Source organism: Lagopus leucura, unplaced genomic scaffold, assembly GCF_019238085.1.
Source record: "Lagopus leucura isolate 7727_CA_CO unplaced genomic scaffold, USGS_WTPT01 Super-Scaffold_100027, whole genome shotgun sequence".
Taxonomy (NCBI): Eukaryota; Metazoa; Chordata; class Aves; order Galliformes; family Phasianidae; genus Lagopus; species Lagopus leucura.
In genome coordinates, this window is record NW_024962278.1 from 377,412 (window position 1) to 398,693 (window position 21,282).

The window sequence follows — 21,282 nt, forward strand, 5'->3', positions numbered from 1 at the left end:
TAGTTGGCATGTGGGAGGACAAGTAATCAACGTAGACTTGAGCAAACCTTTTGACTCTGCCTCCCACAGCCTTCTCTCGCAGAAGCTGCAGCCCATGGCTTGGACAGGTGTACTTTTCCCTGGGTAAACACCTGGCTGGATGGCTGGGCCCAGAGAGTGGCAGTGGATGGAGTTACACCCAGGTGGCAGCTAGTCACGGGTTGTGTTCCCTGGGGGTCAATACTGGAGCCCGTCCTGTTTAATATCTTTACTGATCATCTAGATGGAGGCATTGAGTGCACCCTCAGAAAGTTTGCAGATGACAAGATGCTGTGGGGAAGCGTTGATCTGCCTGGGAGTAGAAAGGCACTACAGAGTGACCTGGACAGGCTGGAGAGCTGGGCTGAGGCCAAAGGGATGAGCTTCAACAAGGCCAAGTGCTGCGTCCTGCACTTTGGCCACAACAGTCCCATGCAGTTCTACAGGCTTGGGGCAAAGTGGCTGGAAGCTGCTTGGGGAAAAAGGATCTGGGTGTGTTGGTGGACATGGGGCTGAACACGAGCCAGCAGTGTGCTCGGGTGGCCAAGAGGGCCAATGGCAACACGACTTATGTCAGAAATAGTGCAGCCAGCAGGAGCAGGGCGTGATCATCCCTCTGCGCTCAGCTCTGGTGAGGCTGCACCTCAGTGCTGCGTTCAGGTTTGAGTTCCTCACTGCAAGAAAGACATTGAGGACCTGGAACGTGTCCAGAGAAGAGCATGGAGCTGTGAGGGATCTGGAGCACAAGTCTTATGGGAGCAGCTGAGGGAACGGGGGCAGTTCAGTGTGGAAGAGGCGCAGGGCAGGCTGTTATTGCTCTGTACAACTCCTGACAGGAAGCAGTGGGAGAGAGGTTGAGTTCAGCCTCTGCTCCCAGGAAACAGCGGGACACGAGAGGAGCTTCAAGCTGCACCAGGTTGGGTCAGGTTGGTTCAGGTTGGGTCGGGTTGGGTCCTAGGAAACGTTTCTTCTTAGAAGCAGTGGCGACGCGGCGCCTCAAGCAGCGCAGGGAGCCTTGCAGTCACGGTCCCTGGAGCAGGGGAAGCCCTAGGAGGTCACCGAGCCCCATTTGACGTCATCGGCGCCCCTACCGCCGCGCTGCCCGCTGGGAGTTGTAGTCCCGGGCCGCCCGGCGCCGCCGTTCCCAGCGTTCCCCGGAAGCCGCCTCCGCGCACAAGATGGCGGCGCGGGCGGGCCGGGGCGGCGGGCGGTGAGCGGTTGGAGGGTCGGGCTGCCCCGGGCCCGCCATGACCTACACGGCGGAGCAGCTGGACGGCGTGCGGCGGTGAGACTGGGCTGGGGGGGTTGGAGCCGCGGACCGAGCCGGCGGGGGCGGCGGGGCGGAGAGGTGCCGGGCCTGGGGCCGAGGGGATGCCGAGCTGAGGGGATGCGCTGTGCCCGGCGGTGACGGCGCTCCCGTGTGCGCTTCCAGGATAAAGAGCTGCCGGAACTACTACGAGATCCTTGGCGTGGAGCGGGATGCCACCGAGGAGGAGCTGAAGAAGGCCTACCGCCGGCTGGCCCTCAAGTTCCACCCCGATAAGAACCGCGCTCCCGGAGCCACGGAGGCTTTCAAAGGTGGGGCTGCGACCGGAGCGCTGTGTTGGGCTGCTGAGGGTGATCGTGGAGGGCTTTCCCAGCCCCAGCCGTTCTGTGCTGCCGTTTAAACTCCTGCATCCTCTGCAGCCTTGCTGTGTTGCAGCTGTGTGCGAAGTGTTGTGAGTCGGCCCTAAAAAGGCAAAGGTTTCACTCGCTGCCTGTCAAAATGAGGGGTTTTGGAAGGATGTGTCCTTATTTGTTGTGTTGGGGTTGTGTTTCTGTATGAACTGTTCACAGCTGCTTTCTGACAAAGAGGAAGGAAGAAGATGAAGCAGACAGGCTGCTCCTTCCAGGTGGTTTGACGTGCACTGTGAATAGATGCACAGGTACTGCTTCGTAAAGATCTGTGCTGGCAGAAAAGCTTGGAATGTGGGTCTGCGTGCCAATTGCTCTCTGCAGTTATAAACTTTGCGCATGGAGGTGCACTTCTATGTCAGTATTTAGTTAAAAAGCTGCATTCTTCCTCAGCCTTTTGATAGATGAAGACTCTTGCCTTTAAGTTTTCCAAATACTTCACCTCTCCCCATATACTTCAACATTTGTGTCTTTCTCCTGGTAGGAGAGAGGTTTCATAGCAGGTAATCGTGGTGTTCTAATGCTTCTTATGCAAAGGCAGTTCTTTCAAAAGTGAATCAGTCTTTGGCCAAGAACACGTTTTCTGTGACTTGAGCATTTTGCTCATCTGCTTACATCCAGAGGTACTACACTGTAACACTTCTTTTACTTCATCCTCCAGCAATAGGCAATGCTTTTGCAGTTCTGAGCAACCCTGAGAAACGATTGCGATACGACGAATATGGAAGTGACCACGAGCATGTCAGCACTGGCGAAGCCAGGCACTATAATTACTACACAGAATTTGAAGCAGACATTACACCAGAAGAAATATTCAACGTGTTTTTTGGTGGGCACTTTCCGACAGGTTGGTATCTGTCTACGCTGTTCTTCAAGCATTGTGAACTGACGCTAGGCCATAAAGCACTTTGATTGATCTAGTAGTTAAATTATACTTGGAAAAGAGCAAAAAACGTTTTTGAATTTTTTTTTTTTTTCCTTCCTGTCTTATTCTGCCTGTAAACGCTCCTTAAAAGCACAGTTTAAGGTTTTGGTAGCTCCAGTCCCTAAATAGCTCAAAGCCCAGCTTTGCTGTCTAGGAGGGCCGTTGCTGCTGTGACACATTCCTAACCTCCCAGCCTCTTGAGGATTGCTGGCAGCACAAATTAGGAGTAAGAATGTTTTAATTTGGCAAGGATTTAGGTTGGCTCTTGTGTGAGCAAAATTTCATTACCGTCTGTAGCTGAAGACCCTTCTCTTTGTTATTCTTTTATTTTCTCTCCACTGCCTGATGTCAGCTATGATTTGGGAAGCAAAATAAGATGTGAATGCAAGGGGCATGAGGCATCTTTGCTGTTGGTTTTGTCCTTGAGATGTGTTCCTGCATTGTGTTTATAGTAGAAATGGGAAGCCATAGCAGATCAGTGGAATAGAGGCTGAGAATAAGAGTAGATCTGGAAGGTGTGGTGAGCCTAGATGTCTTCTTGCCACTGTCAGCATTCATTGACAAATTGCTGTAGTGCTCTTGTCGTTTTTCACTTCAAAGGCAAGCTAGAAAATAACATGCCAATGACTATAGTCTAAAGCAGGGGGTATGAGTAATGACTTACAAGTTCCTCCTTGCTGTGCTGTGTGGCAGCATCTTGCAGCTAAGGGAATCTCAAACTGCCTTTGGTATTGAATCAGTAACTGTGCAAGGTGTGTCACACTCAGTGTGGAGTAACTCCCCCAGCTGTGTGAGCACCTGCATATGACTTTGCTTTGGCCACTGATGAGACATTCACCACTATGGAACGTGGCTGTTGTATGGCTGTGTGCAGTGGGGTTGCTTGGACTTGAGAATAGAAAACTCAGGAGCTGCAGTAGGGATTTGGATGCTGGTATGACCATACATAATAGGTAAGGTGACCTGAACAAGTACAGAGGAATCTTTATCCGAGTGGCAAAGAATAAGAAAATAAATATTATTTCATAGCTGTCAGTAATAAACAAAAGGTTCCTTGCCAAAAACATGGCTGGGCCTAAATACATGCATGTTTTCATAAATGACATTTTGTAATCAAAATCTCACTTTTCAATTCAGCCGTTTTCCAAATAGGCAAAGTTTCTACTTCCCTGGAATAGCTAACATAAAGAGAATGGCTTTCACACCATTGTAATGTTAAGTAGGATTTTCCTGTGTGTGCTGAAGTTTGTGCTGCAGTTCTGCAGTTCTGTGCTGGTTTTGTTTTCCTGTGGTACCTTGCTACCACCAGAAATGTGAATAAGAAGTGTTGGTGTTAGATAAAACTCATTCATACAGCTTCTGGGTAGATCTATGGCTCATCTATCTATGGCACAACTTGCAAGTCTAAAGGAGGGCTCTACCTGGGGCATAGTGTTGTTGTAATGGCTCTGGGCTAGAAGTTGCACTTCCTTCTCACAAAAGACAAACATGCATGGAAGGAAGAAAACTGGCAGAAATTCTGTGAGCAACTTTGGATTTGGAAATGTTTTTTCTGAACACCCTGCAAAAACCACTCAACTTCTCTTCTTTCACAGCTTGATCAAATACTGTCCAAGTAGCATCAAATGATAGGACCTTTATTTTTCAGGACTGTGCTCTTCTTCAAACCAGCCTCATTAGGCTGGCTTCTGCACTTTATTAGTGCTGTGCAGTGTTGTGAACGAGCTGGGAAGCACAGGTTTTGACATAGCAGCAAGGGTCAATTCCCCCAGGTTTCTTGCAGAATTCTTTTAGAAATTCGGATGAAGGACAGCATAAAAGTATCACAGAATCATGGAATGGCCTGGGTTGGAAGGGACCTCAAGGATGATCAATCTCCAACCCGCTGCCACGTGCAGGGCCACCAACCTCCCCATTTAATACCAGCCCAGGCTGCCCAGGGCCCCATCCAAACTGGCCTTGAACACCTCCAGGGACGGGGCATCCACAGCCTCTCTGGACAGCTGTTCCAGCACCTCACCACTCTCATAGTTCCCCTTGACATCCAAACTAAATCTTCCCTCCCTCAACTTAAAACCATTTCCACTCATCCTGCTCTTATCTACCCTTTCAAAGAGTTTGTAGGCTGTCCTGTTTGTAGGCTCCCTTTAGGTACTGAAGGCTGCAATGAGGTCACCCCGCAGTCTTCTTTTCTCCAGGCTGAACAAGCCCAGCTCCCTCAGCCTGTCTTCATAGGGGAGGTGCTGCAGCCCCCTGATCATCTTTGTGGCTCTCCTCTGGGCCCTCTCCAACAGTCTTTCTTATACTGGGTGCTCCAGACCTGGACACAGCACTGCAGATGGGGCCTCACAAGAGCAGAGTAGAGGGGGACGATCTTCTCCCTCTCCCTGCTGGCCACCCCTCTTTTGATGGAGCCCAGGATACCGTTTGCTTTCCGAGCTGCAAGAGCACACTGCTGGCTCATATTCAGCTTTTCATCCATCAAGATCCACAGGTCCTTCTCTGCAGGGCTGCTCTCATGGAGTACTCCTTCCAGTCTGTATGGATGCCTGTGATTCCTCTGGCCCAAGTGCAAAACTTTGCACTTTGCTGCGGTGAACATCACCAGGTTCACCTGGGCCCACCTTTCCAGCCTCTCAAGGTCCCTCTGAACAGCATCCTTTCCTTTCAGCATGTCAACCACACTACTCAGCTTGGTGTGGTCAGCAAACTTGCTGAGGGTGCACTCGATTCCATCATCGCTGTCATTGATAAAGGTGTTACAGAGCACCAGTCCCAAGACAGAGCCCTGAGGGACGCCGCTCGTTACCGGCCTCCACCTGGACATAGAGCCATTGATGGCCACCCTCTGCCTGCAGCCTTTCAACCAGTTTCTTATCCATCGAGTGGTTCCCCCATCAAATCCACATCCCTCCAATTTGGAGATGAGGATGTGTTGGGGGCCATGTCAAAGGCCTTGCTCAAGTCCAGCTAAATGACATCGGTTGCCTTTCCCTTGTCCATCGATGCCGTCACTCCATCACAGAAGGCCAGCACATTGGTCAGGCGTGACCTTCCCCTGGTGAAGCCATGCTGGCTGTCTCGGATCACACGCTCATTCCTCTGTGATCAAGCATGTCATCCAGGAGGATCTGTTCCCTGATCTTCCCAGGCACAGAGGTGTGTCTCACCGGCCTGTAGTTCCCTCCTTGCTCCCGTTCTTGTCAATGGCAGAGACGTGACCCTTCCTCCAGTCACCTGGGACCTCACCTGACAGCCACGACTCTTCAAATATGATGGAGAGCAGCTCGGCAACCACCTCAGCCAGCTCCTTCAGGACCCTGGGATGCACGCCATCCGGCCCATAGACTTGTGCACGTTCAGACTTGTGCACATTCAGACTTGTGCACATTCAGTCTCATCAAGTGGTCTCGGACTTGCAGTATTCACAGGATTTACTGCCCCAGTCCCCACCTGGAGGTTTACGGATGCAGGGCTCAGGGATGTGAGAAACACTGGAATCCTGGCCGCCAGTGATGACCGAGGCAAAGAACTCATTCAGTACCTCAGCCTTCTCTTCATTTGTTGAAGCCAGCTCTCCTTTTACCAAAGGAGGCACACTTGCTTTGGCTTGTCACTTCTGGCCAATGTACCTGTAGAAAGTCTTCCTATTGTTTTTCACACCTCTTGCCAAGTTCATTCTGCCTGTGCCTTGGCTTTCCTGATCCCATGTCTGCAAGTCTGGATGGCATCCCTGTATTAAATGCATAAAGTGTTGAGTCCTTTTTCCCAAGGCACAAAAATAGATTGGCATTTCTATTGTCACAAGGCCATACATTTCAATTCTTTATTACAAAAATATTCTGAATTTCCAAGTGAGAGAGCTGAGTTGCTATTTAGATATTCATGTGGTGATGTAATCAGAGTTTAAACTTCTAATCAAAACATCGCTTGCCTACGTTGTATTCTTTTCTCATTTTAGGATTGTCAAAAATAAATCAGCTACAGTCAGTATGCAGGAAAGGAAATCTGAATCGTACCTTTTCCCTCAAAAAGCTGTTTTATTCATCTCTTTCCACATTATAAAATAATTAAGTGGAATTATTAATAGCTAGATGGAGGAGGAAATAGAGCTGAGTGTGAAAGAGTGTATGCAGTAATTATAGGAAACCACAGTTCACAGCCTGAGTCTGGTGGAGGAAATTAATTCTCCTTCTTAAAGGCTGGGCGTGCAAGACAGATTGCAGTCTGTCAAGTGAATATGACAGAAGTATGAGGTGCAATTATTTTGTGTGCACACACATCTGTATTTTATTTATTCATTGTTGTACATAATATACATGTGTTTTTTACTATTGCTGTATATACTCTCTATCCAGCAGTTTCTATAGTTTGATGCAAATTGAGATGGATGAGGAGCAAAATTCACATTTCTCTGGAACGTTTATTGGAATAACTTTATTTTGACATTAAAGTTTGAGGTCTCCCAAGTGCAATTCAGCCCACGTAGTATAAACCTGGGTAATTAACTAGAGATAGAATTACAGGTAAATACCAGCAACTGGATGAAAATTATGACTCTTTTTGGGCTTCTTTTAACAGGAAATATCCATATGTTCTCCAATGTAGCCAGAGATGCACACTATTATCCACGGAGGCACCGAAATGAAAGAGCGTGGACACAGGAGCAAGAGGAAGAAGAAAACAGGCCGCAGGTAAGTGGGCTTAAACATTTCACCAGGGTGAGAGGTTGGCATACACCTCTGACACCGTTGCAGACTTATGCTCAATGCTTTCTTCAAGTGCTGTACCCAAACAGGTGATTACACAAGGAACTAGACTGTTTCTCTTTTACTGATCACTGCTGTAAGAATAGATCTGTTGATAGGATCACAGTCCCTGGAGTTTCAGCAACCAAGTATTTTGTTGGTGCTTGGTTCTTGCAAGCTTGAAGGGCTTAATAATCTAACAGTGATCAGTCCAAGTGTGGTCTGATACTGGATAAGGTAGTATTGCCTTGTCCTCACTGCATATTTAATCCTTCAGTATATTAGCATACAGTTGTAGCCCAGGTCAGGACGGGTCTGGGTTACGTTTCTACCAGCTGAAACCTTCAGATATGGTACCAGGTGTCAGTTATTGCTAATATACCTGTGTGTGCACCCATGCTGCCTACCTTGGAAAAATCTTCCTCCACAGGCAGTCCAGTATCTAACAAGATTGTTCTCAAGGGAAGATGAGCTCTTCCTTGGAGTCCCTTATAGACTGGCTCTGAAGTAGTCCTAGGCAGCGTGCAGACAGCTAAGCTAGGGCACGTGAATCCATGAATCTCACCTGCTGCTGTGTTGGGTGTTCTTGTTGCTAACCCAGGGCAGAGTGCAGAGCCTAAATAGGCACGTGCTACGTTTTGTTCCTAATCACAAAAGGAAGTTTAAAAGTCAATTAAAAGCTGGACTGATGATCTGCATTTGGTTGCTGACTAGCAGAATTCTTCGATCCTTTGGGCATTTATCACTCTTTTGCCCTACTGCATAAAGCCAAACAAATAAAATGCTTAATGCATCCAGCTCCAAGTTAAATTACTTGTGTTCTCTTCACCCTTTACATTTTATCCAGTGTTTGGACAAAGATGGAGGTTTTTAGAATATATGTGTAAACTTTGGAAAATGCACAGATGGGAATTGTAATGTTCTTTTGGCTTGGATTTTTAGCTGGCAGGCAGGCACAGTGTTGTGGGCATCTATTGCCTTGAGCAGGAAGCTGTAGAAGAGAGAAAAAAAAAGGCTCTGAAAACATAATTGGAAGAAAACGGCTTTAAAGAGCTTTCAGAGACTGTTAGTAAAAGTTATTTTAGAACTAGAATGTCATCCTGGTCAAAATTTGGAAATACTCATCTTTTCTCAGTTTGCTTTGAACACACTGTTGATTTACAATAGCCTGACTGCAGTGAATATGGCACGTTGGTTTCCATCTGTACATTTGCCCACTGATTATGGTTGTTCTTTTCAGAACTCATATTCTGCATTTATTCAGTTGATGCCCGTTTTCATCATCATCGTGGTGTCGGTTATAACTCAGCTGATGGCCACCAACCCCCCCTACAGCCTGTTCTACAAGTCGTAAGTCACTTGGAAATAGTTCTTTGTTTGAGACAGAGGAGGTGGGCAGAAGTGGGTCTTAATGGAAGAGCTGCTAGTTGGTGTTCTGTGCTGCTCTTTCTAGAAAGTGGTGTCAGGTAAGGAAATCCCAGCAGTCTCTATCGATAAGTTCTCCTAAGTAAACTATGGTGAGCTTTATTGCTCTGGGTACTGAACAGATAGAGGTGCTGAGCCAGAAAGCTTAACCAGCTGGTGTGAAATGCTTTTGCACAGTGGAAGGAATGTGGGTGTAGCTTAGCTGCAGTCCTAATCAGCCCCTGGCCTGCCAAGCCCCGCAAGGTCTGTGGGCTGCCTCTCGTGTTCCCATGTAAAGCAATGAGGAAATCAGGTCTTGCAGTATGATTTCAGCCAAAGTGCCACTGGGAAATTTGTCAAGTGCCACAAATGATTGAAGTTTTGAAATGGTGTGGTTTAACATCTATAAAGAAGCAGTATTCACAGGTTATGGAGGGCAATCTAAACTAATCTAGAAGCAGAAGGAATGCCAGACCTGCTGCAATATGAGTTGGTGGGCAGGAGGAAAACTCATACAAAGCTCTTGGCGTGCAGTGCTGGGAGATGAGAAGCTCTCCAGGCTGGTTTAGTGAATTTCTCTGGCTCTTCCTGAGATAGCAATGGGAGTTGGTAAGGTTTGAAGTACCATAGATGGGCGCCTGCTGCATACAGCAGTAGCAGAGCACCCTGCAAGCTCTCCTTGCTCCCATTTAGGAGCAAAACTACTCAGGTTTAGGCCTGTATGCTTTCCACTATCATAGTGTAGCTTTAATTAGCCCAACATCCTTTATTGTTCTTTACCACCAGATGTCAGTATGTAGACCTATGAGAATAAATGGTTGGTGGCTTGTTTTTTCTGGTTTGGATTTTTTTGGTTGTTGTTCTGTTTTCCAGAAAGTGTTCTTGCTATCTGCCCGTCCCACGTGGAACCTCACACACTGGGACTGAGCAGCTAATCTTCCCTGGCCTGCTTCACTGCCTTCCCTTGTTGTGTTGATATGAGATAGCCAGGCTTGAGCCTGGTGTACAGTTACAGATGCTGTTTCTCTAAATCATATCTTAAAAAACAAAAGCAGCTCTAAAAGAATTGATGTAAGGAAAGCACACATCTCCAAGGCTTAGTGAGAGAAAAGTTTAAAAAGAGCCCAGGAAATGGAAGGAGCCAACTGAATTCCATGGGGAGAACGTAACCTCCGCATTGTTTGCTGCCTGCCTCTTTCTCTGGGCAGTGACTTGAAAAAATGCCTGCGTATTTATGTTCCAATAAGGAAACTCCAAAAAGAACAGTCTAGCCTCTTGTCTGTGCCATTGTGGCCTATCCCTCCTACAGGATGCTCCACACACTACCAAGGCTACCGGTAATTATAAAACACTGAAGGGAAGTGTAACTGGAATCCCCTCTGCTAATTCTTATTTCTACTAAAGGATCCAGAAGCCAGGAAAATGTAAATCCATTTGCATTGTGCTCTGCACAATATTGGGCTGCATGCCTTTCCTATAGTCCCTGTATTTGACTTTTGTTTCCCACGGATTTCTGAACCTAGCTTGCCAGAAGTTAACAGCAAACAGAAGAAAGGGTGTGGAGCTTCTGTTTACACGTAAAATTGGTTCTCAGGCTCTGGAATTATCTGAACTGAGCAGCTGAGAACTTGGTATTGGAAAGGAGCAGTGTCAGCTCTGATTCGGTTTTTTGTAGATGTCTCCCAGTTCTGTGTATTTTCACTATGTGGGTTTTCTTTTTCAGTGAATTCTGTTTGTAGTGATAAGCCTGCATGGCCTGAGGCTTGTAATTTCCTTAGTGCATGGCTGAGGGAGCTATCGTCCTGCAGAAAGTGACTGTTCAGAAGTAGTTGCAGAAATTCTCTTCTGGAAATGTTACTGATGAGATACGGCTCTCAGTTTGTTTGTGTTTGAACAGCTGAAAAATCTGTTTTCTCCATCGTGTTTTCACAGGTCCATAGGCCACGTTATTAGCAGAGAAACAGAGAACTTGCAGGTGCCTTACTATGTTGATAAAAACTTTGAGAAGAATTATCAAGGAGCAGAGCTTCAAGAGCTGGAGAGAACAGTTGAAAAAGATTACATAGACTATATTCAGACCAGCTGCTGGAAAGAGAAGCAGCAAAGTAAGTTGTTTTTCTTCTGAGCCCTCAGTAGCTGTGCGGTGGCTGTGCTTCACAAAGCACTGCCATTTGAGCTTCATTTTCCAGCGCGGCCAACTTCTCAAATCTTGCAGCTGTCTTTCTCTCATCTGTTGTTAACACTGACTTCGTTGGGGGGCTGTCAGAGTACATTTTAGGTGTTTGAAAGAGAAGTGGGAAGTGGATTCTGCCATTTGAGACGCTTTTCCACTCCACTTGTATGCTTGGCCAGCTCTTAGTGAAGATGTTTTAAACACTAACTGCTACGTTTATTTAGCTCTGACAGATTGTTTGGGCTAGAAAAGATATTAATGTTCCCTTCGCTGGGGCAGAATCAGTTTTACTTTGGCTGGCTCTGTGAGAAGGACCTCCAGCTCTTCCTTAAAACTTCATCAGGAGGAGCCCAAAGCCTGCTCAGGTGGCTGTGAACATTTTGCAGTGCTGCTGGTATCGGTTCTCAAAGACAGTGCCTCCGTGCTTATTTTGTGCACTGATTTGCATTTTCTATCTTTAGATGATTTGAGAGCGTGTTTTTCACTGTAGTCTTTTAAAAACAAGAACTGAATGCAGGGAGGGAGACCACAAAAATGTGAGCATTCAGAGTCATTCTTCTCATGTTAATTCTGAGTCAATCAGTGCCACATGTGCAGGCATGCATTGTAACCCTGCACTGGAGCACTTGTTAGTCGCTGCTGTTCTTTAATCCAATGCAAGAGGTAGCAGTAGTGTTGCCCTTCCTATCACAAAGTCTGTGAACCATTTCAAGTCAGCGCTCTTCATCCAGAGGCAGTTCTTCTGTATCACACCAAAATTACCAATCATGCTTTGAAGAGAACCACACAGCTGTGGACTCTGAAGTTTAAAAGATGGATAAGATAAATAAAAGAAGCCTAAATGTGGAAACCCTAAAAACCCCAAACATTCCCTTGATTTTTGGTGTACTTGATTTGTGATATTAGTACACCTGTGGCAGCCTCTATGTGCCTATTAGTAACCATAAACATAGGCTTCCTGTGTGGGCTTGCTATAGGAATAGAGTTTTTTCCCCTACAGGAAAATCATATTAATTAATCTCATGCAAATGAAACTCACTGTGTTGTCTCTTTCATGTAGACCTTAGCTGAGGAGTGCTGTGCCCCAAAATGAGCAGTGGGGTTTGCAAGTCTGGGGGGTGGTAGTCAGAGGTGGTCCAGTGCTGAATGCCGAGTAATGCCTGCAAAACAACCCCCTCTCGAGCTTTTTGCTCTTACTTTTCACTGTGTGCACGTGGACCACAGGAATGTGTACGATGCCCTCCCTTAGCAGTAGCTGGAGACCACTCTAATTAAACAAAGAAAACACAAGAAGTTTTCAGCATGATTGCCACTAGGCCCGGGAGAGCAGATACTGAGCACAGCTGAGGCTGTGCTAACTTTAGTACAGCCAAGTTTGTCGATAAATAGAACTGAATATAAGATGGAGTGCTGGGGAAAAGTTATCCGGGACCTTGAGACAGTTGTTAATCAGCTGCTGTTTCGTAACTTTGGCCTGTTGCTTCTTGTGTGTTTAACTTTGTGGTCAGCCTCTTTTTTTTCCAGTTGAATGTCTATTAATAGTGCATTTGTTCTATTTGCTGGAGGTACATTTAGCAGCAGCAAGAAGAACACAGATTAGTTACAGGAACAGCTCAAATTACAGTCCTTCCTTTTATGATTTGAAAAGCACTACCTGATGTCCATCTACCTCCACAGAATCTGGAAAAGCAACTGATGTATCAGGATGTTGTTCAGCCAGGCACTTCACAGCAGCCTAATGTGACAGCTTTGGTCTCCTAACATCTTTGATGTGGTTATGGACAAAAGGCAAGCCATAGGTTTTTGCAGGTGGTTGTTCAGATGTAGGAGCACAGTTGTGAAGTGAGACTGCAAAGAGCTCAGAATCAGAGAGAATTACAGGGAGGGAACCGAAAGCAGAAAGGAGTATGTAGTTGGAAGTAAGTATTTTAGGAGATCCTTAAAGAGAAGAACTTCAGTCAGGGAAGGTTGAGGAACAGCTGTGTGAAAGATGGGAAAACACAAGGAGCTTACATAACAGAATGAATGCTGGCAAGAAGTGCAAACATTGGCAGTAAAAATTTTTGCCCAGTTGGATGAGTACAAACCAAGTGTCTCCACTGCAGAACTCTGAACTGCGAGGCAGTAAGCTGGGGCTGGTTTTGCTCAGGGGCCTTCAAGGCTCTGGACATAGCACATTTGTGCTCTGCTGGAGTGGCACTTGAGTTACAAAGACTGGAAGTTGGTTCCTGACCTAAAATAAGACGTTTGTGCCCTTCAGTTTGTAAAGCTTTTTGATAAATTGATAGAGGGTCATATGGCTTTAAATTTCAGTAGGACAGGGCAGAGGACATAAGGCATGAAAGGCCCCGCTGAGAAATTCTTTGTGCTCCAACTGATTTTGTAAAATGAGAAACTTGTAGGGTGTGTAAAAGCTCTTTGAAAAATTGAATGTCATCAGGTAGCCTGTGCTTAGGGGAATTTTGACCTTTTCAGAAACAAATCACTGGCATTGTCAGAGCTGCATCTAAAATACTCTTCAGGGAGAAAACTATATTAAGACTTCCTTAGCTAATCAGCAAAAGATGCTTCCCTGAGTTGCTGGGGGAGAGTAATTGAAGCAGTGGGATTACTTCAGTTACATGTTGCAAAGTACATTCAGAATCATATTGTTAATGAAAGGGCACGGAGACCTGCCAGACAAGTCCCTTATCTAGCTGCTCACCTTCTGTCATCAATAACAAAAAAAAACAAACAACAAAAAAAGTAGAATTAAAGGAATTTACAGTGCCTTCTGGGCAAACCTCTTGGCAGACGGCTTGAATCCTGATAGGTGCAGCATGAAAAAACCAACCGTGCGTACATCAAAGTATCAGAGTGGGTGGGTGTTGTGGGCCCCTGCAGAATGGGTGCACCAGAAGAGTTGCATTTCTCAGTTCTTTGGGCAGGGATGCAGGGCTGGTAACTCCTGTTTGGCTGCAGGCAGCTGACAGCCTTAAGAGAGCAGTGGGAAAAGTGGGCACGAGGTTCTCTGTCCTGGCTCCACTGAAATACTGCTGACAGGTGTGGAGTAACCCCACCCTGGGGTCTGTGCTGGGGAGAGATGGGTGGACATCAGTGCCCGACAGGATGAGATGTCACGCAGTTGTAAATGCTGGTATTGACTAAGAACAGATTTGATCTGTTAGCAGATCAAATGGCGTCCTGCCATTCTATGCACACACAGCTTACGCACACTTCGTGTTTGTGAACAGTTCTGTACTTTGTGCTTTCTTTGTCGGCAGTAAAAATTACTCTTAGTTTTTTGTTATTGCCCAACTGGTGCTCTAGTAGAGTTTTTGGGTTACTATTACTCTTTGAATTTTCAAGTAATTATGGAAAGTTGACGGCCTCTCTGGAAGGAAGTTATTTCCATGGAGCTGTGCGTGTTATAAGGTGAACTTAACTGATCCTAAGGATAACAAAGCACTGAGAAACAGTTACTTGAAGCTGTCTCATAGCTTCACCCTAACGTGTGCTGTCTTCATCTTTCAGAGTCTGACTTGTCAAATTTGGCCAAGCTGTACAGAGATGAGCGGTTAAAACAGAAAGCAGAGTCGCTGAAACTCGAGCACTGTGAGAAGCTCTCCAGTCTGATCGGAATGCACAAAGGGGGCTGAGCAGGGCCTCTGTCCTTCTTATTTATTGCTGTTTTAAATTATGTTTTTATTTTCCTCGGTATAAAAAGGGAAGGAGTCTATTGCAAAGTCTGAATACCCGATTCCTTCGTGCTGTGCAGAGATGGGCCAACACGAGCTGTGGAGCTGTGTTTGCTTTAATATACTGTACACTCTATTTGGTTCCAAGGACCAGTGGCACTTTGTAAATTAATTCTCTGGGAGATGCTATGAGTTTGAAACGTGTCTCTTTGGTAGTCTGTCTGCCATCCAAACAGCGTGTACTTCCAGGAGAGCAGACAAGTGTCCTGTGCTTGCTGTTTCCTATGGACCTGCCGTTCGCTCGGTCACAGCACTGCTCTGTACCGGGTGCACTGACCTCGTCCTGCTGATGCCACCTGGCTGTCCCTGCCTCTGCAGTGCTGCGTGAGGAGATGTGGGTGAAAGGCAGCGAGTCCTGCTGCAGTCTGACCTGCAGTGCTTGATTCGGAGTAGCTGCTTCACTACGGACCTGAGCACGGTGCCGCTGCTCTCACAGGGACCTGACTGCGTGTCCTGGGTTGGGTGGAGAGGGCTGAGCCTTGCTGGGCCTGCGAGCCGAGAGCAGCAATGCTGAAGTGCAGAGTGCATCGATGGCAGCACTGCCCAGCTGCAGGGCAGGGACAGCCGTGTTCACTTCATCCTGTGTTTCCAGTGACATATTTCGAAGCTGGCTGTGTAATTCCGATTCTTATGGGCAAACTCCTCTCCAGCTGTTACAGGGGTCCCGCGTTTTCCGGTATGGTTTTAATGTAGCATCTTTTTACTCTGTTGAACAGTTATGAATGTTTCACTGTAGAGACTAGCACTGCAAAGAAAGAGATCCGTGTAGTCGCGTCTGTCTTGCCTTCGTCCTCCCTTGCGCAGCCAGGCCTTTAAAAGGCTGCGCTCGCTGCGTTGCACGGCGGGGCCGTTGCTAGGAGACCGGCCGGCCGCCATTTGCCGCGGGGGTGCGGAAGATGGCGGCGCTGCCGGGGGGCGGGGCCTGGCTGTGGGCGGGGCGATCGCCGTTCAGGCCGCGCCCCCCGCCCTGTGCTGGGCGCACGTGGGCGCCGTGCCGCTGTGCTCGGTGCGTCCCCGCACTGTGGCCGGGAGGACGGGCGGCTGCCGGGGTCCGGCTGGGAAGCCCGGCACGGCATCCTCCGTGCCGTACCGCCCCATTTGGGGCACCGCGACGCCGCCGACCTCGTGGAGCCCGGTCTCAGCAGGGAGGGGTTAAGCACCGGCTGCTTTCAGTCCGTCCCGCGTTTGCCAAGTTTAAATTTAGCCCCCGCTGGACCCGGCGAGGGGCATCGGGTTGCCTCGGGGCTGGCAGCGCCGCGCGGCACCTGCTGCCACTGCCCGCAAACAGCCCCCAGAGCCGGGGCTGACCCCGCGGGGGTGGCCGGATGGAGCCGGGCGCACCGAAACCTCCGCACCTCTGAACGAGGCAATTAGGCAACTAATTAACACCGTCCTTCGCTCGGCTCCAATGGACTCGGAGGCGTTCGGTGCCGGTTTGGTTTCAAAGCTCACGCTTGCTTCTGGCCGCTCGCTGTTGGGTTGGGGGATGTTATGGGCAGGATCGCTTGGGGCCGGGCTTCGCGTTCCCGGGGTGGGGACGGGATGGGGATGGAGGAGCGGCGCGGGCCCTCAGCCTCCTTCTACGCTGCCGGGGGCGGATAGCGGCACGGTCTCCGTGTGCTCCCATCAGCCCAGGGGATGATACACGCCCATGCGTCCCGTGGGGCCGTGCTGGCACCCGGCCTGCGGGGTCACGGCGCAGCAGCGAGGGGTCACGGCAGCACCGTCCCCAAGGCAGACCCCTGAGCCGGGGGCGGCGGAGGCATTCCTGCACCTCCCGGCGCTTGGCATCGCCCCCCCGGCCTGGCGCCCGCCGTCGCACATGTGATCGAAGCTCCGGGCACCGCTGCGAGCGCAGCAGAAGGTCGAGCAGTGCCGGGCCCGTCCCCACCATGATCCCCCGCGGCAAGAGGGACGCGGGCCGCCCTGCCGAGCTGCCCGACGGCGCGGAGCGACACGGGTCCCCCTGGGAGGAGGACGGCCGCCTGTCCGTGCTGCCCCGCGACGACCTTCCCAAGAGCGTGTCCGACTCGTCCATCTCCTCCTACCACTCGGCGCGGTGCTCGGAGACCACCGACACCTTCAAGGACTGCCTGGAGTTCCTGGAAGAGGACGATGCGGGCCACCTCACTCCCCCGCCACCCTACGTGCCCCCCGAGGGCCCCCCGCCGCGCGGCCCCGGCTCCGGTCTGCGGGAGGAGCGCGCCCGGCAGCCCCAGCTGTCCGTCACGGCTAAGAATAGCGCGGCGCCGGGCCGCGGGGGCAGGATGGGTCCCATCCGCGGAGATCGGCCGCCCGTCGTCGCCTTCGTGGAGCGGCCGTGCGCGGCGGCACCGGCGGCGATGCTGGGCGAGGGGCGGCGGGCCCGGAGGGGCGGCGGGGCCAGCGACTCGGACGAGGCCGACAGCGAGGTGCGGGCGCTGACGGCCAGGTCCTTCCACAGCCTGTCGGGCCCCCCCGGCGCCCGGCTGGACATGTGCAGCTCGTCCAGCCTCTCCAACTCGCTGTCGGAGGACGGCGGCGGCGGGCGGCGGTGGGCGGCATGCGGGGAGCCCCGCGGTACGGAGCTGAGCGGCGTGCCGGCCAAGGAGCTGTTTGAGTGCGTGGATGTGGAGCTGGAGAGCGGCGACGCCAAGAAGGGCTACGGCAAGAGGAGGACTGTCCCCAAACGGCAGATTCAGCTGAAGAGGAAGGAGAGGAAGGAGGCGGGGTTCTTCCCGTGGGGGGACAGCTCGGCCCCGCAGCCGCTGCCCCCCGCCAGGAAGGAGCCCCCGGGGAAGGGCAGGGCTGGCGGCGAGGACTTCAGGTTCAACTACAAGCAGTTCGTGAAGACGGCCTCCTTGGATGGTGATGGCAGCAGGACCCGGATGGCCTCCAGCCTGGTAAAGAACGTGCTGGCCAAGAAGATGCAGTACGAGCAGCTCATCAAGATGGAGCAGCAGAAGGCGCTGCGGGGCAGCTCCACCTCCTCAGGGCCGTCCTCGGTCGGCACTGACCTACTTGGGGACGGCATGGAGGGCAAGTCCAGCTCGCTGTCCAAATCCGACCTCAGCGCCTCGGCCGAGGACGTAAGGCTGGTGGACATGGGGCTGGGGCACGTCGGTGCCCACCGGCCGGCCAAGGGTGTGGTGCTGAGCGAGGCAACACGGGAGAACGTCTGCAGGCTGAAGAAGACCTTCAATGAGCTCAACGAGAGGATGCGGTACCAGGAGGTGGTGCAGTGCCAGCGCCTGCCTGCTGCCGAGTCCTCCGCAGAGAGGACTCCCTACTGGCGAGCGCGCGCCCTGTTCGAAGGCCGCAGCGGAGATGGGAAGGTGCCAGCCGTCACCCCCAAGTTTCAGAAGCCGCAGAAACCGTGGCCCAGCTTGAGGCAGCGAGCCATCCGCCCCAGCAGGCCCCAGCTCGTCCCCTTTGAGCCCAAAAGCTCGGTGCTTCCCGACATGCCACCCCGGAGCATCTTCACTTCCCAGGCGCGGGATGTGAGGTTGGGGCCACAGAGCCGTGGGGAGGAGAAGCCACCGCCAGCGCCCCGAGAGCCCCCGGGACCCGGGATCGCTGTGGGTACCCCCGCTGAGCCGGGCAGCAAAGGCAAGGCGCTGGTGCCGCAGCCACGGGACGTGCGTAAGCTGCTGAAGAGCAGCTACAGCCTCAGCTTTGGTGCTGCTCGCGGACCCCCGGCTCCCGGCCCCAGCAGGGAAAGCACTGGGGAGCCCAAGCCGCCGTCCCCACTCATCATCCACTGCACCTCGGTCCGACGCAGCGATCCGGCACCGAGCGTCATGCCACCTGTGGGTGGGGACGTGGGGACAGATGGTGTCCGAGAGCCTGCACCAGCACGCAGCGAGGGCACGGCGGCATCCATCAGCAGCCACCCGGTGCAGGGCTCACCTGTGCAAATCAGCAAGGTGCAGTCTGTGCGGAGAGAGGCAGCCACCACCAAGAGCCCCCGGCCTGGCCCGGCCACGTGCCGCCAGCGCAGTGAGATCCATGTGCCGTCACTGGTGGGAACTGTGGAGGAAACACACGTAGAGAGCCACCTCCATGTCCGGGTCGGGCCTCAGTCCCCGCCTGTGGCTGTGGAGGCCTCCCCGGCTCGGAGCAGTGCTGTGCTGAGGATGGAGAAGACCCTTCTCCTCCCACCGCCACCACTGAGCCCCACAGAGGAGGATGAGGAGCGTGGTCACGGTGTCACCATAGGGGACGGCGCTGGAGCGGACCAACAACGCCGCAGCGGGGACAACCCAGGGAATGTCCAGGATGTGAAACCAGCAGTGAGAAGTGCACTGAAGCCACCCACCTGTGAGCAGCCGGGCAGCCAGCTGGCCTCAGCGGGGAACCACGGCCCTGCAGACAGCACTGGCCCCACTGTGCCATTTCAAGCGAGGGAGGCTGGTGAAGGTCCCTCTGTTCCCCCTGTGCCACTCACCAGCAGGCCACCGGAACAGAGGGAGACCGTGGAGCACGTAACTAAGTGGCCGGGAGCCAGTGATCCACACCTTACTGTTGTCCAGGCAGACAACTCCAACTACTTGACAATTCCTGTGAAAGCCCCCAAACCTTCCCCGAAGGTGCCCCTGGTCCCTAGCCCGGGCACCACCTCCTTTGGGACCCCTTTGGTCCCCCACCCAAACAGTGTGTCCTTTGGGACCCCCTCAGTCCCAAACTCGGCCACCACGCACTTCGGGACCCCTTCAGTCCCCAATCCAGCCACTGCACCCATTGGGACCCCACTGGTCCCCCATCCATCTAGTATGCCTTTTGGGACCCCTTCTGTCCCCAGTCCAGCCAGTGCATCCCTTGGGGCCTCCATGGTCCCCAACCCATCATCTTTTGAGACCCCTGTGGTCCCCAGCCTGACCAGCACATCCCTTGGGACCCCTTTGGTTCCTAGTGCAGCCAGCTCCTCTTTTGGGACGCCGTTGTTCCCATACCCACTGGGTGCACCCTTTGGGACCCCTTTGGTCCCCAGTCCAGCTACTCCATCCTTTGGGACCGCTTCAGTCCCCAGGTTGCCCAACTCAGCCTTTGGGACCTCTTTGGTTCCCAATCCACCCAGCACACCTTTTGCAACCCCTTCGGTCCCCAACCCAGCTGGCTCATCCTTCGGGGCCCCCTTGGTCCCCAACCCATCCAGCACACCTTTTACATCTCCTTCTGTCCCCAAGCGGGCCAGCTCATCCTCTGGAACCCCCTTGGTCCCCAATCCAGCCATGATGTCCTTTGGGACTGTTCCATTCTCCAGGCCACTCAACTCAATCTTTGGTGCCCCCTTGGTCCCCAACCCATCCAGCACACCCTTTATGACCCCCTCTGTCCCCGTGCCAGCCAGCTCATCTTTTGGGACCCCCATGGCCAACAACCCAGACCCTACTTCCCTTGGGTACCCGTCAATATCTAACGTGGCCAGATCTTCCTTTGGGTCTCCCTTATTTCCCAGCCCGGCCAGTGCTCCTCTGGGGACTGCTGTGTCCCCCCATCCCGATGGGGAAGCCCCATGGAGCAAACCCCTCCCTGAGCCCCCCCAGCCCTCTGATGCTCTGGCCGCTGCTGTGCCCCCAGCCCAGCCCCAACCTCACATGGAAGACGCTCCCCGGAGGACCGAGGGATCCTCGCCAAGCAGCAAGAGCACACCGAGCCCCACACGGCCCTTTGCTCCCCACCCCTCCGCACACCGCAAGATGCTCGTTGATCCCGACAGTGGAAAATGCTACTACATGGAAGCACCACGGCAGCCCCAACTGAAAACACTTTACGACCCGGAGACAGGGCAGTACATGGAGGTGCTCATCCCACCGGTGCCCGTGGCCTCACACGCTGGATTCTACCATGCTCCCTTCAACCCCATGCTCTATGGCACACCCTACATGCCCTATGGCAGCTTCCCAGGGCTGCCAGCAGCCCCGCTGCCCACTGCCTCCTCCCCGGCACACCCTGACCTGCAGGGTCAGCCACCGACCTCCGAAAACCCTGGGGGCTTCCCCGGAACCTTCAGCCCCGATCCTAAGGGTGAGGGGCCACCTGCAGCTGGGGGTCCTGATTGTGGATACCTGGAGAGCCCCTATTACATCCCCACAGGGATGCGGGCCAGCCCCAGCCCCAGCCAGCCCCCAGCCCGTGCCAGCCCTGCCAGCACCGAGAAGGGACCACTGCCCCCGCTGTGATCCCCAAATGCAGTGCCAGCCCACATCGCCCCCAGCCCTGGCTGTAGGAACCTCGTGCCCACAGCCACGTCGTGGTTGTGGCTGAGCCGGTGTTCGGCGCTGCCTGGGCCTGACTGGCTCCTAGAAGGATGGGGAAAAGTGCCCCAGAAGGTTCCTGAAGTTGTGGGAATGTGGCTGCAGCAGCAAAGGGGCCATGTGCATGGCCCCACTGCCCCCATCCTGCTGCTCCCATCCCAAGGGTGATGAACAGAGGCAGCGCAGCCACAGCACAGACTCCTGAAAATAGCAATAAAAGTGCTGGGCCAACATTAACCCTACAAACCCCTCCGTGTCTGCGTTGTCTGTAAAGGGCACACAGGGGGCACAGATGTTCCTTTCAGGGCACATTCAGGGCACTGCAGACGGTGATGGTGCACTGGTGGGGTTGGGGGTCACAAGCCCA

General features: G+C 52.1%; 2 protein-coding genes across 2 annotated transcripts; both read left to right on the forward strand.

Moving 5' to 3' along the window:
* Positions 1 to 1,206: 1,206 nt before the first annotated feature.
* On the forward strand, positions 1,207 to 15,447 carry DNAJC18 (DnaJ heat shock protein family (Hsp40) member C18). The gene is made up of 7 exons (XM_042880745.1): positions 1,207 to 1,303; positions 1,451 to 1,596; positions 2,354 to 2,539; positions 7,199 to 7,311; positions 8,606 to 8,715; positions 10,702 to 10,874; positions 14,456 to 15,447. Exons 1-7 carry the CDS (start codon positions 1,266 to 1,268, stop codon positions 14,578 to 14,580), a joined length of 891 nt encoding a protein of 296 aa, XP_042736679.1. The 5' UTR covers positions 1,207 to 1,265; the 3' UTR covers positions 14,581 to 15,447.
* Positions 15,448 to 15,942: 495 nt separating this feature from the next.
* PROB1 (proline rich basic protein 1) lies at positions 15,943 to 21,161 on the forward strand. The gene has a single exon (XM_042880659.1). The coding sequence runs from the start codon at positions 16,572 to 16,574 to the stop codon at positions 20,838 to 20,840; it is 4,269 nt and encodes a 1,422-aa protein (XP_042736593.1). The 5' UTR covers positions 15,943 to 16,571; the 3' UTR covers positions 20,841 to 21,161.
* The last annotated feature ends 121 nt before the right edge of the window (positions 21,162 to 21,282 follow it).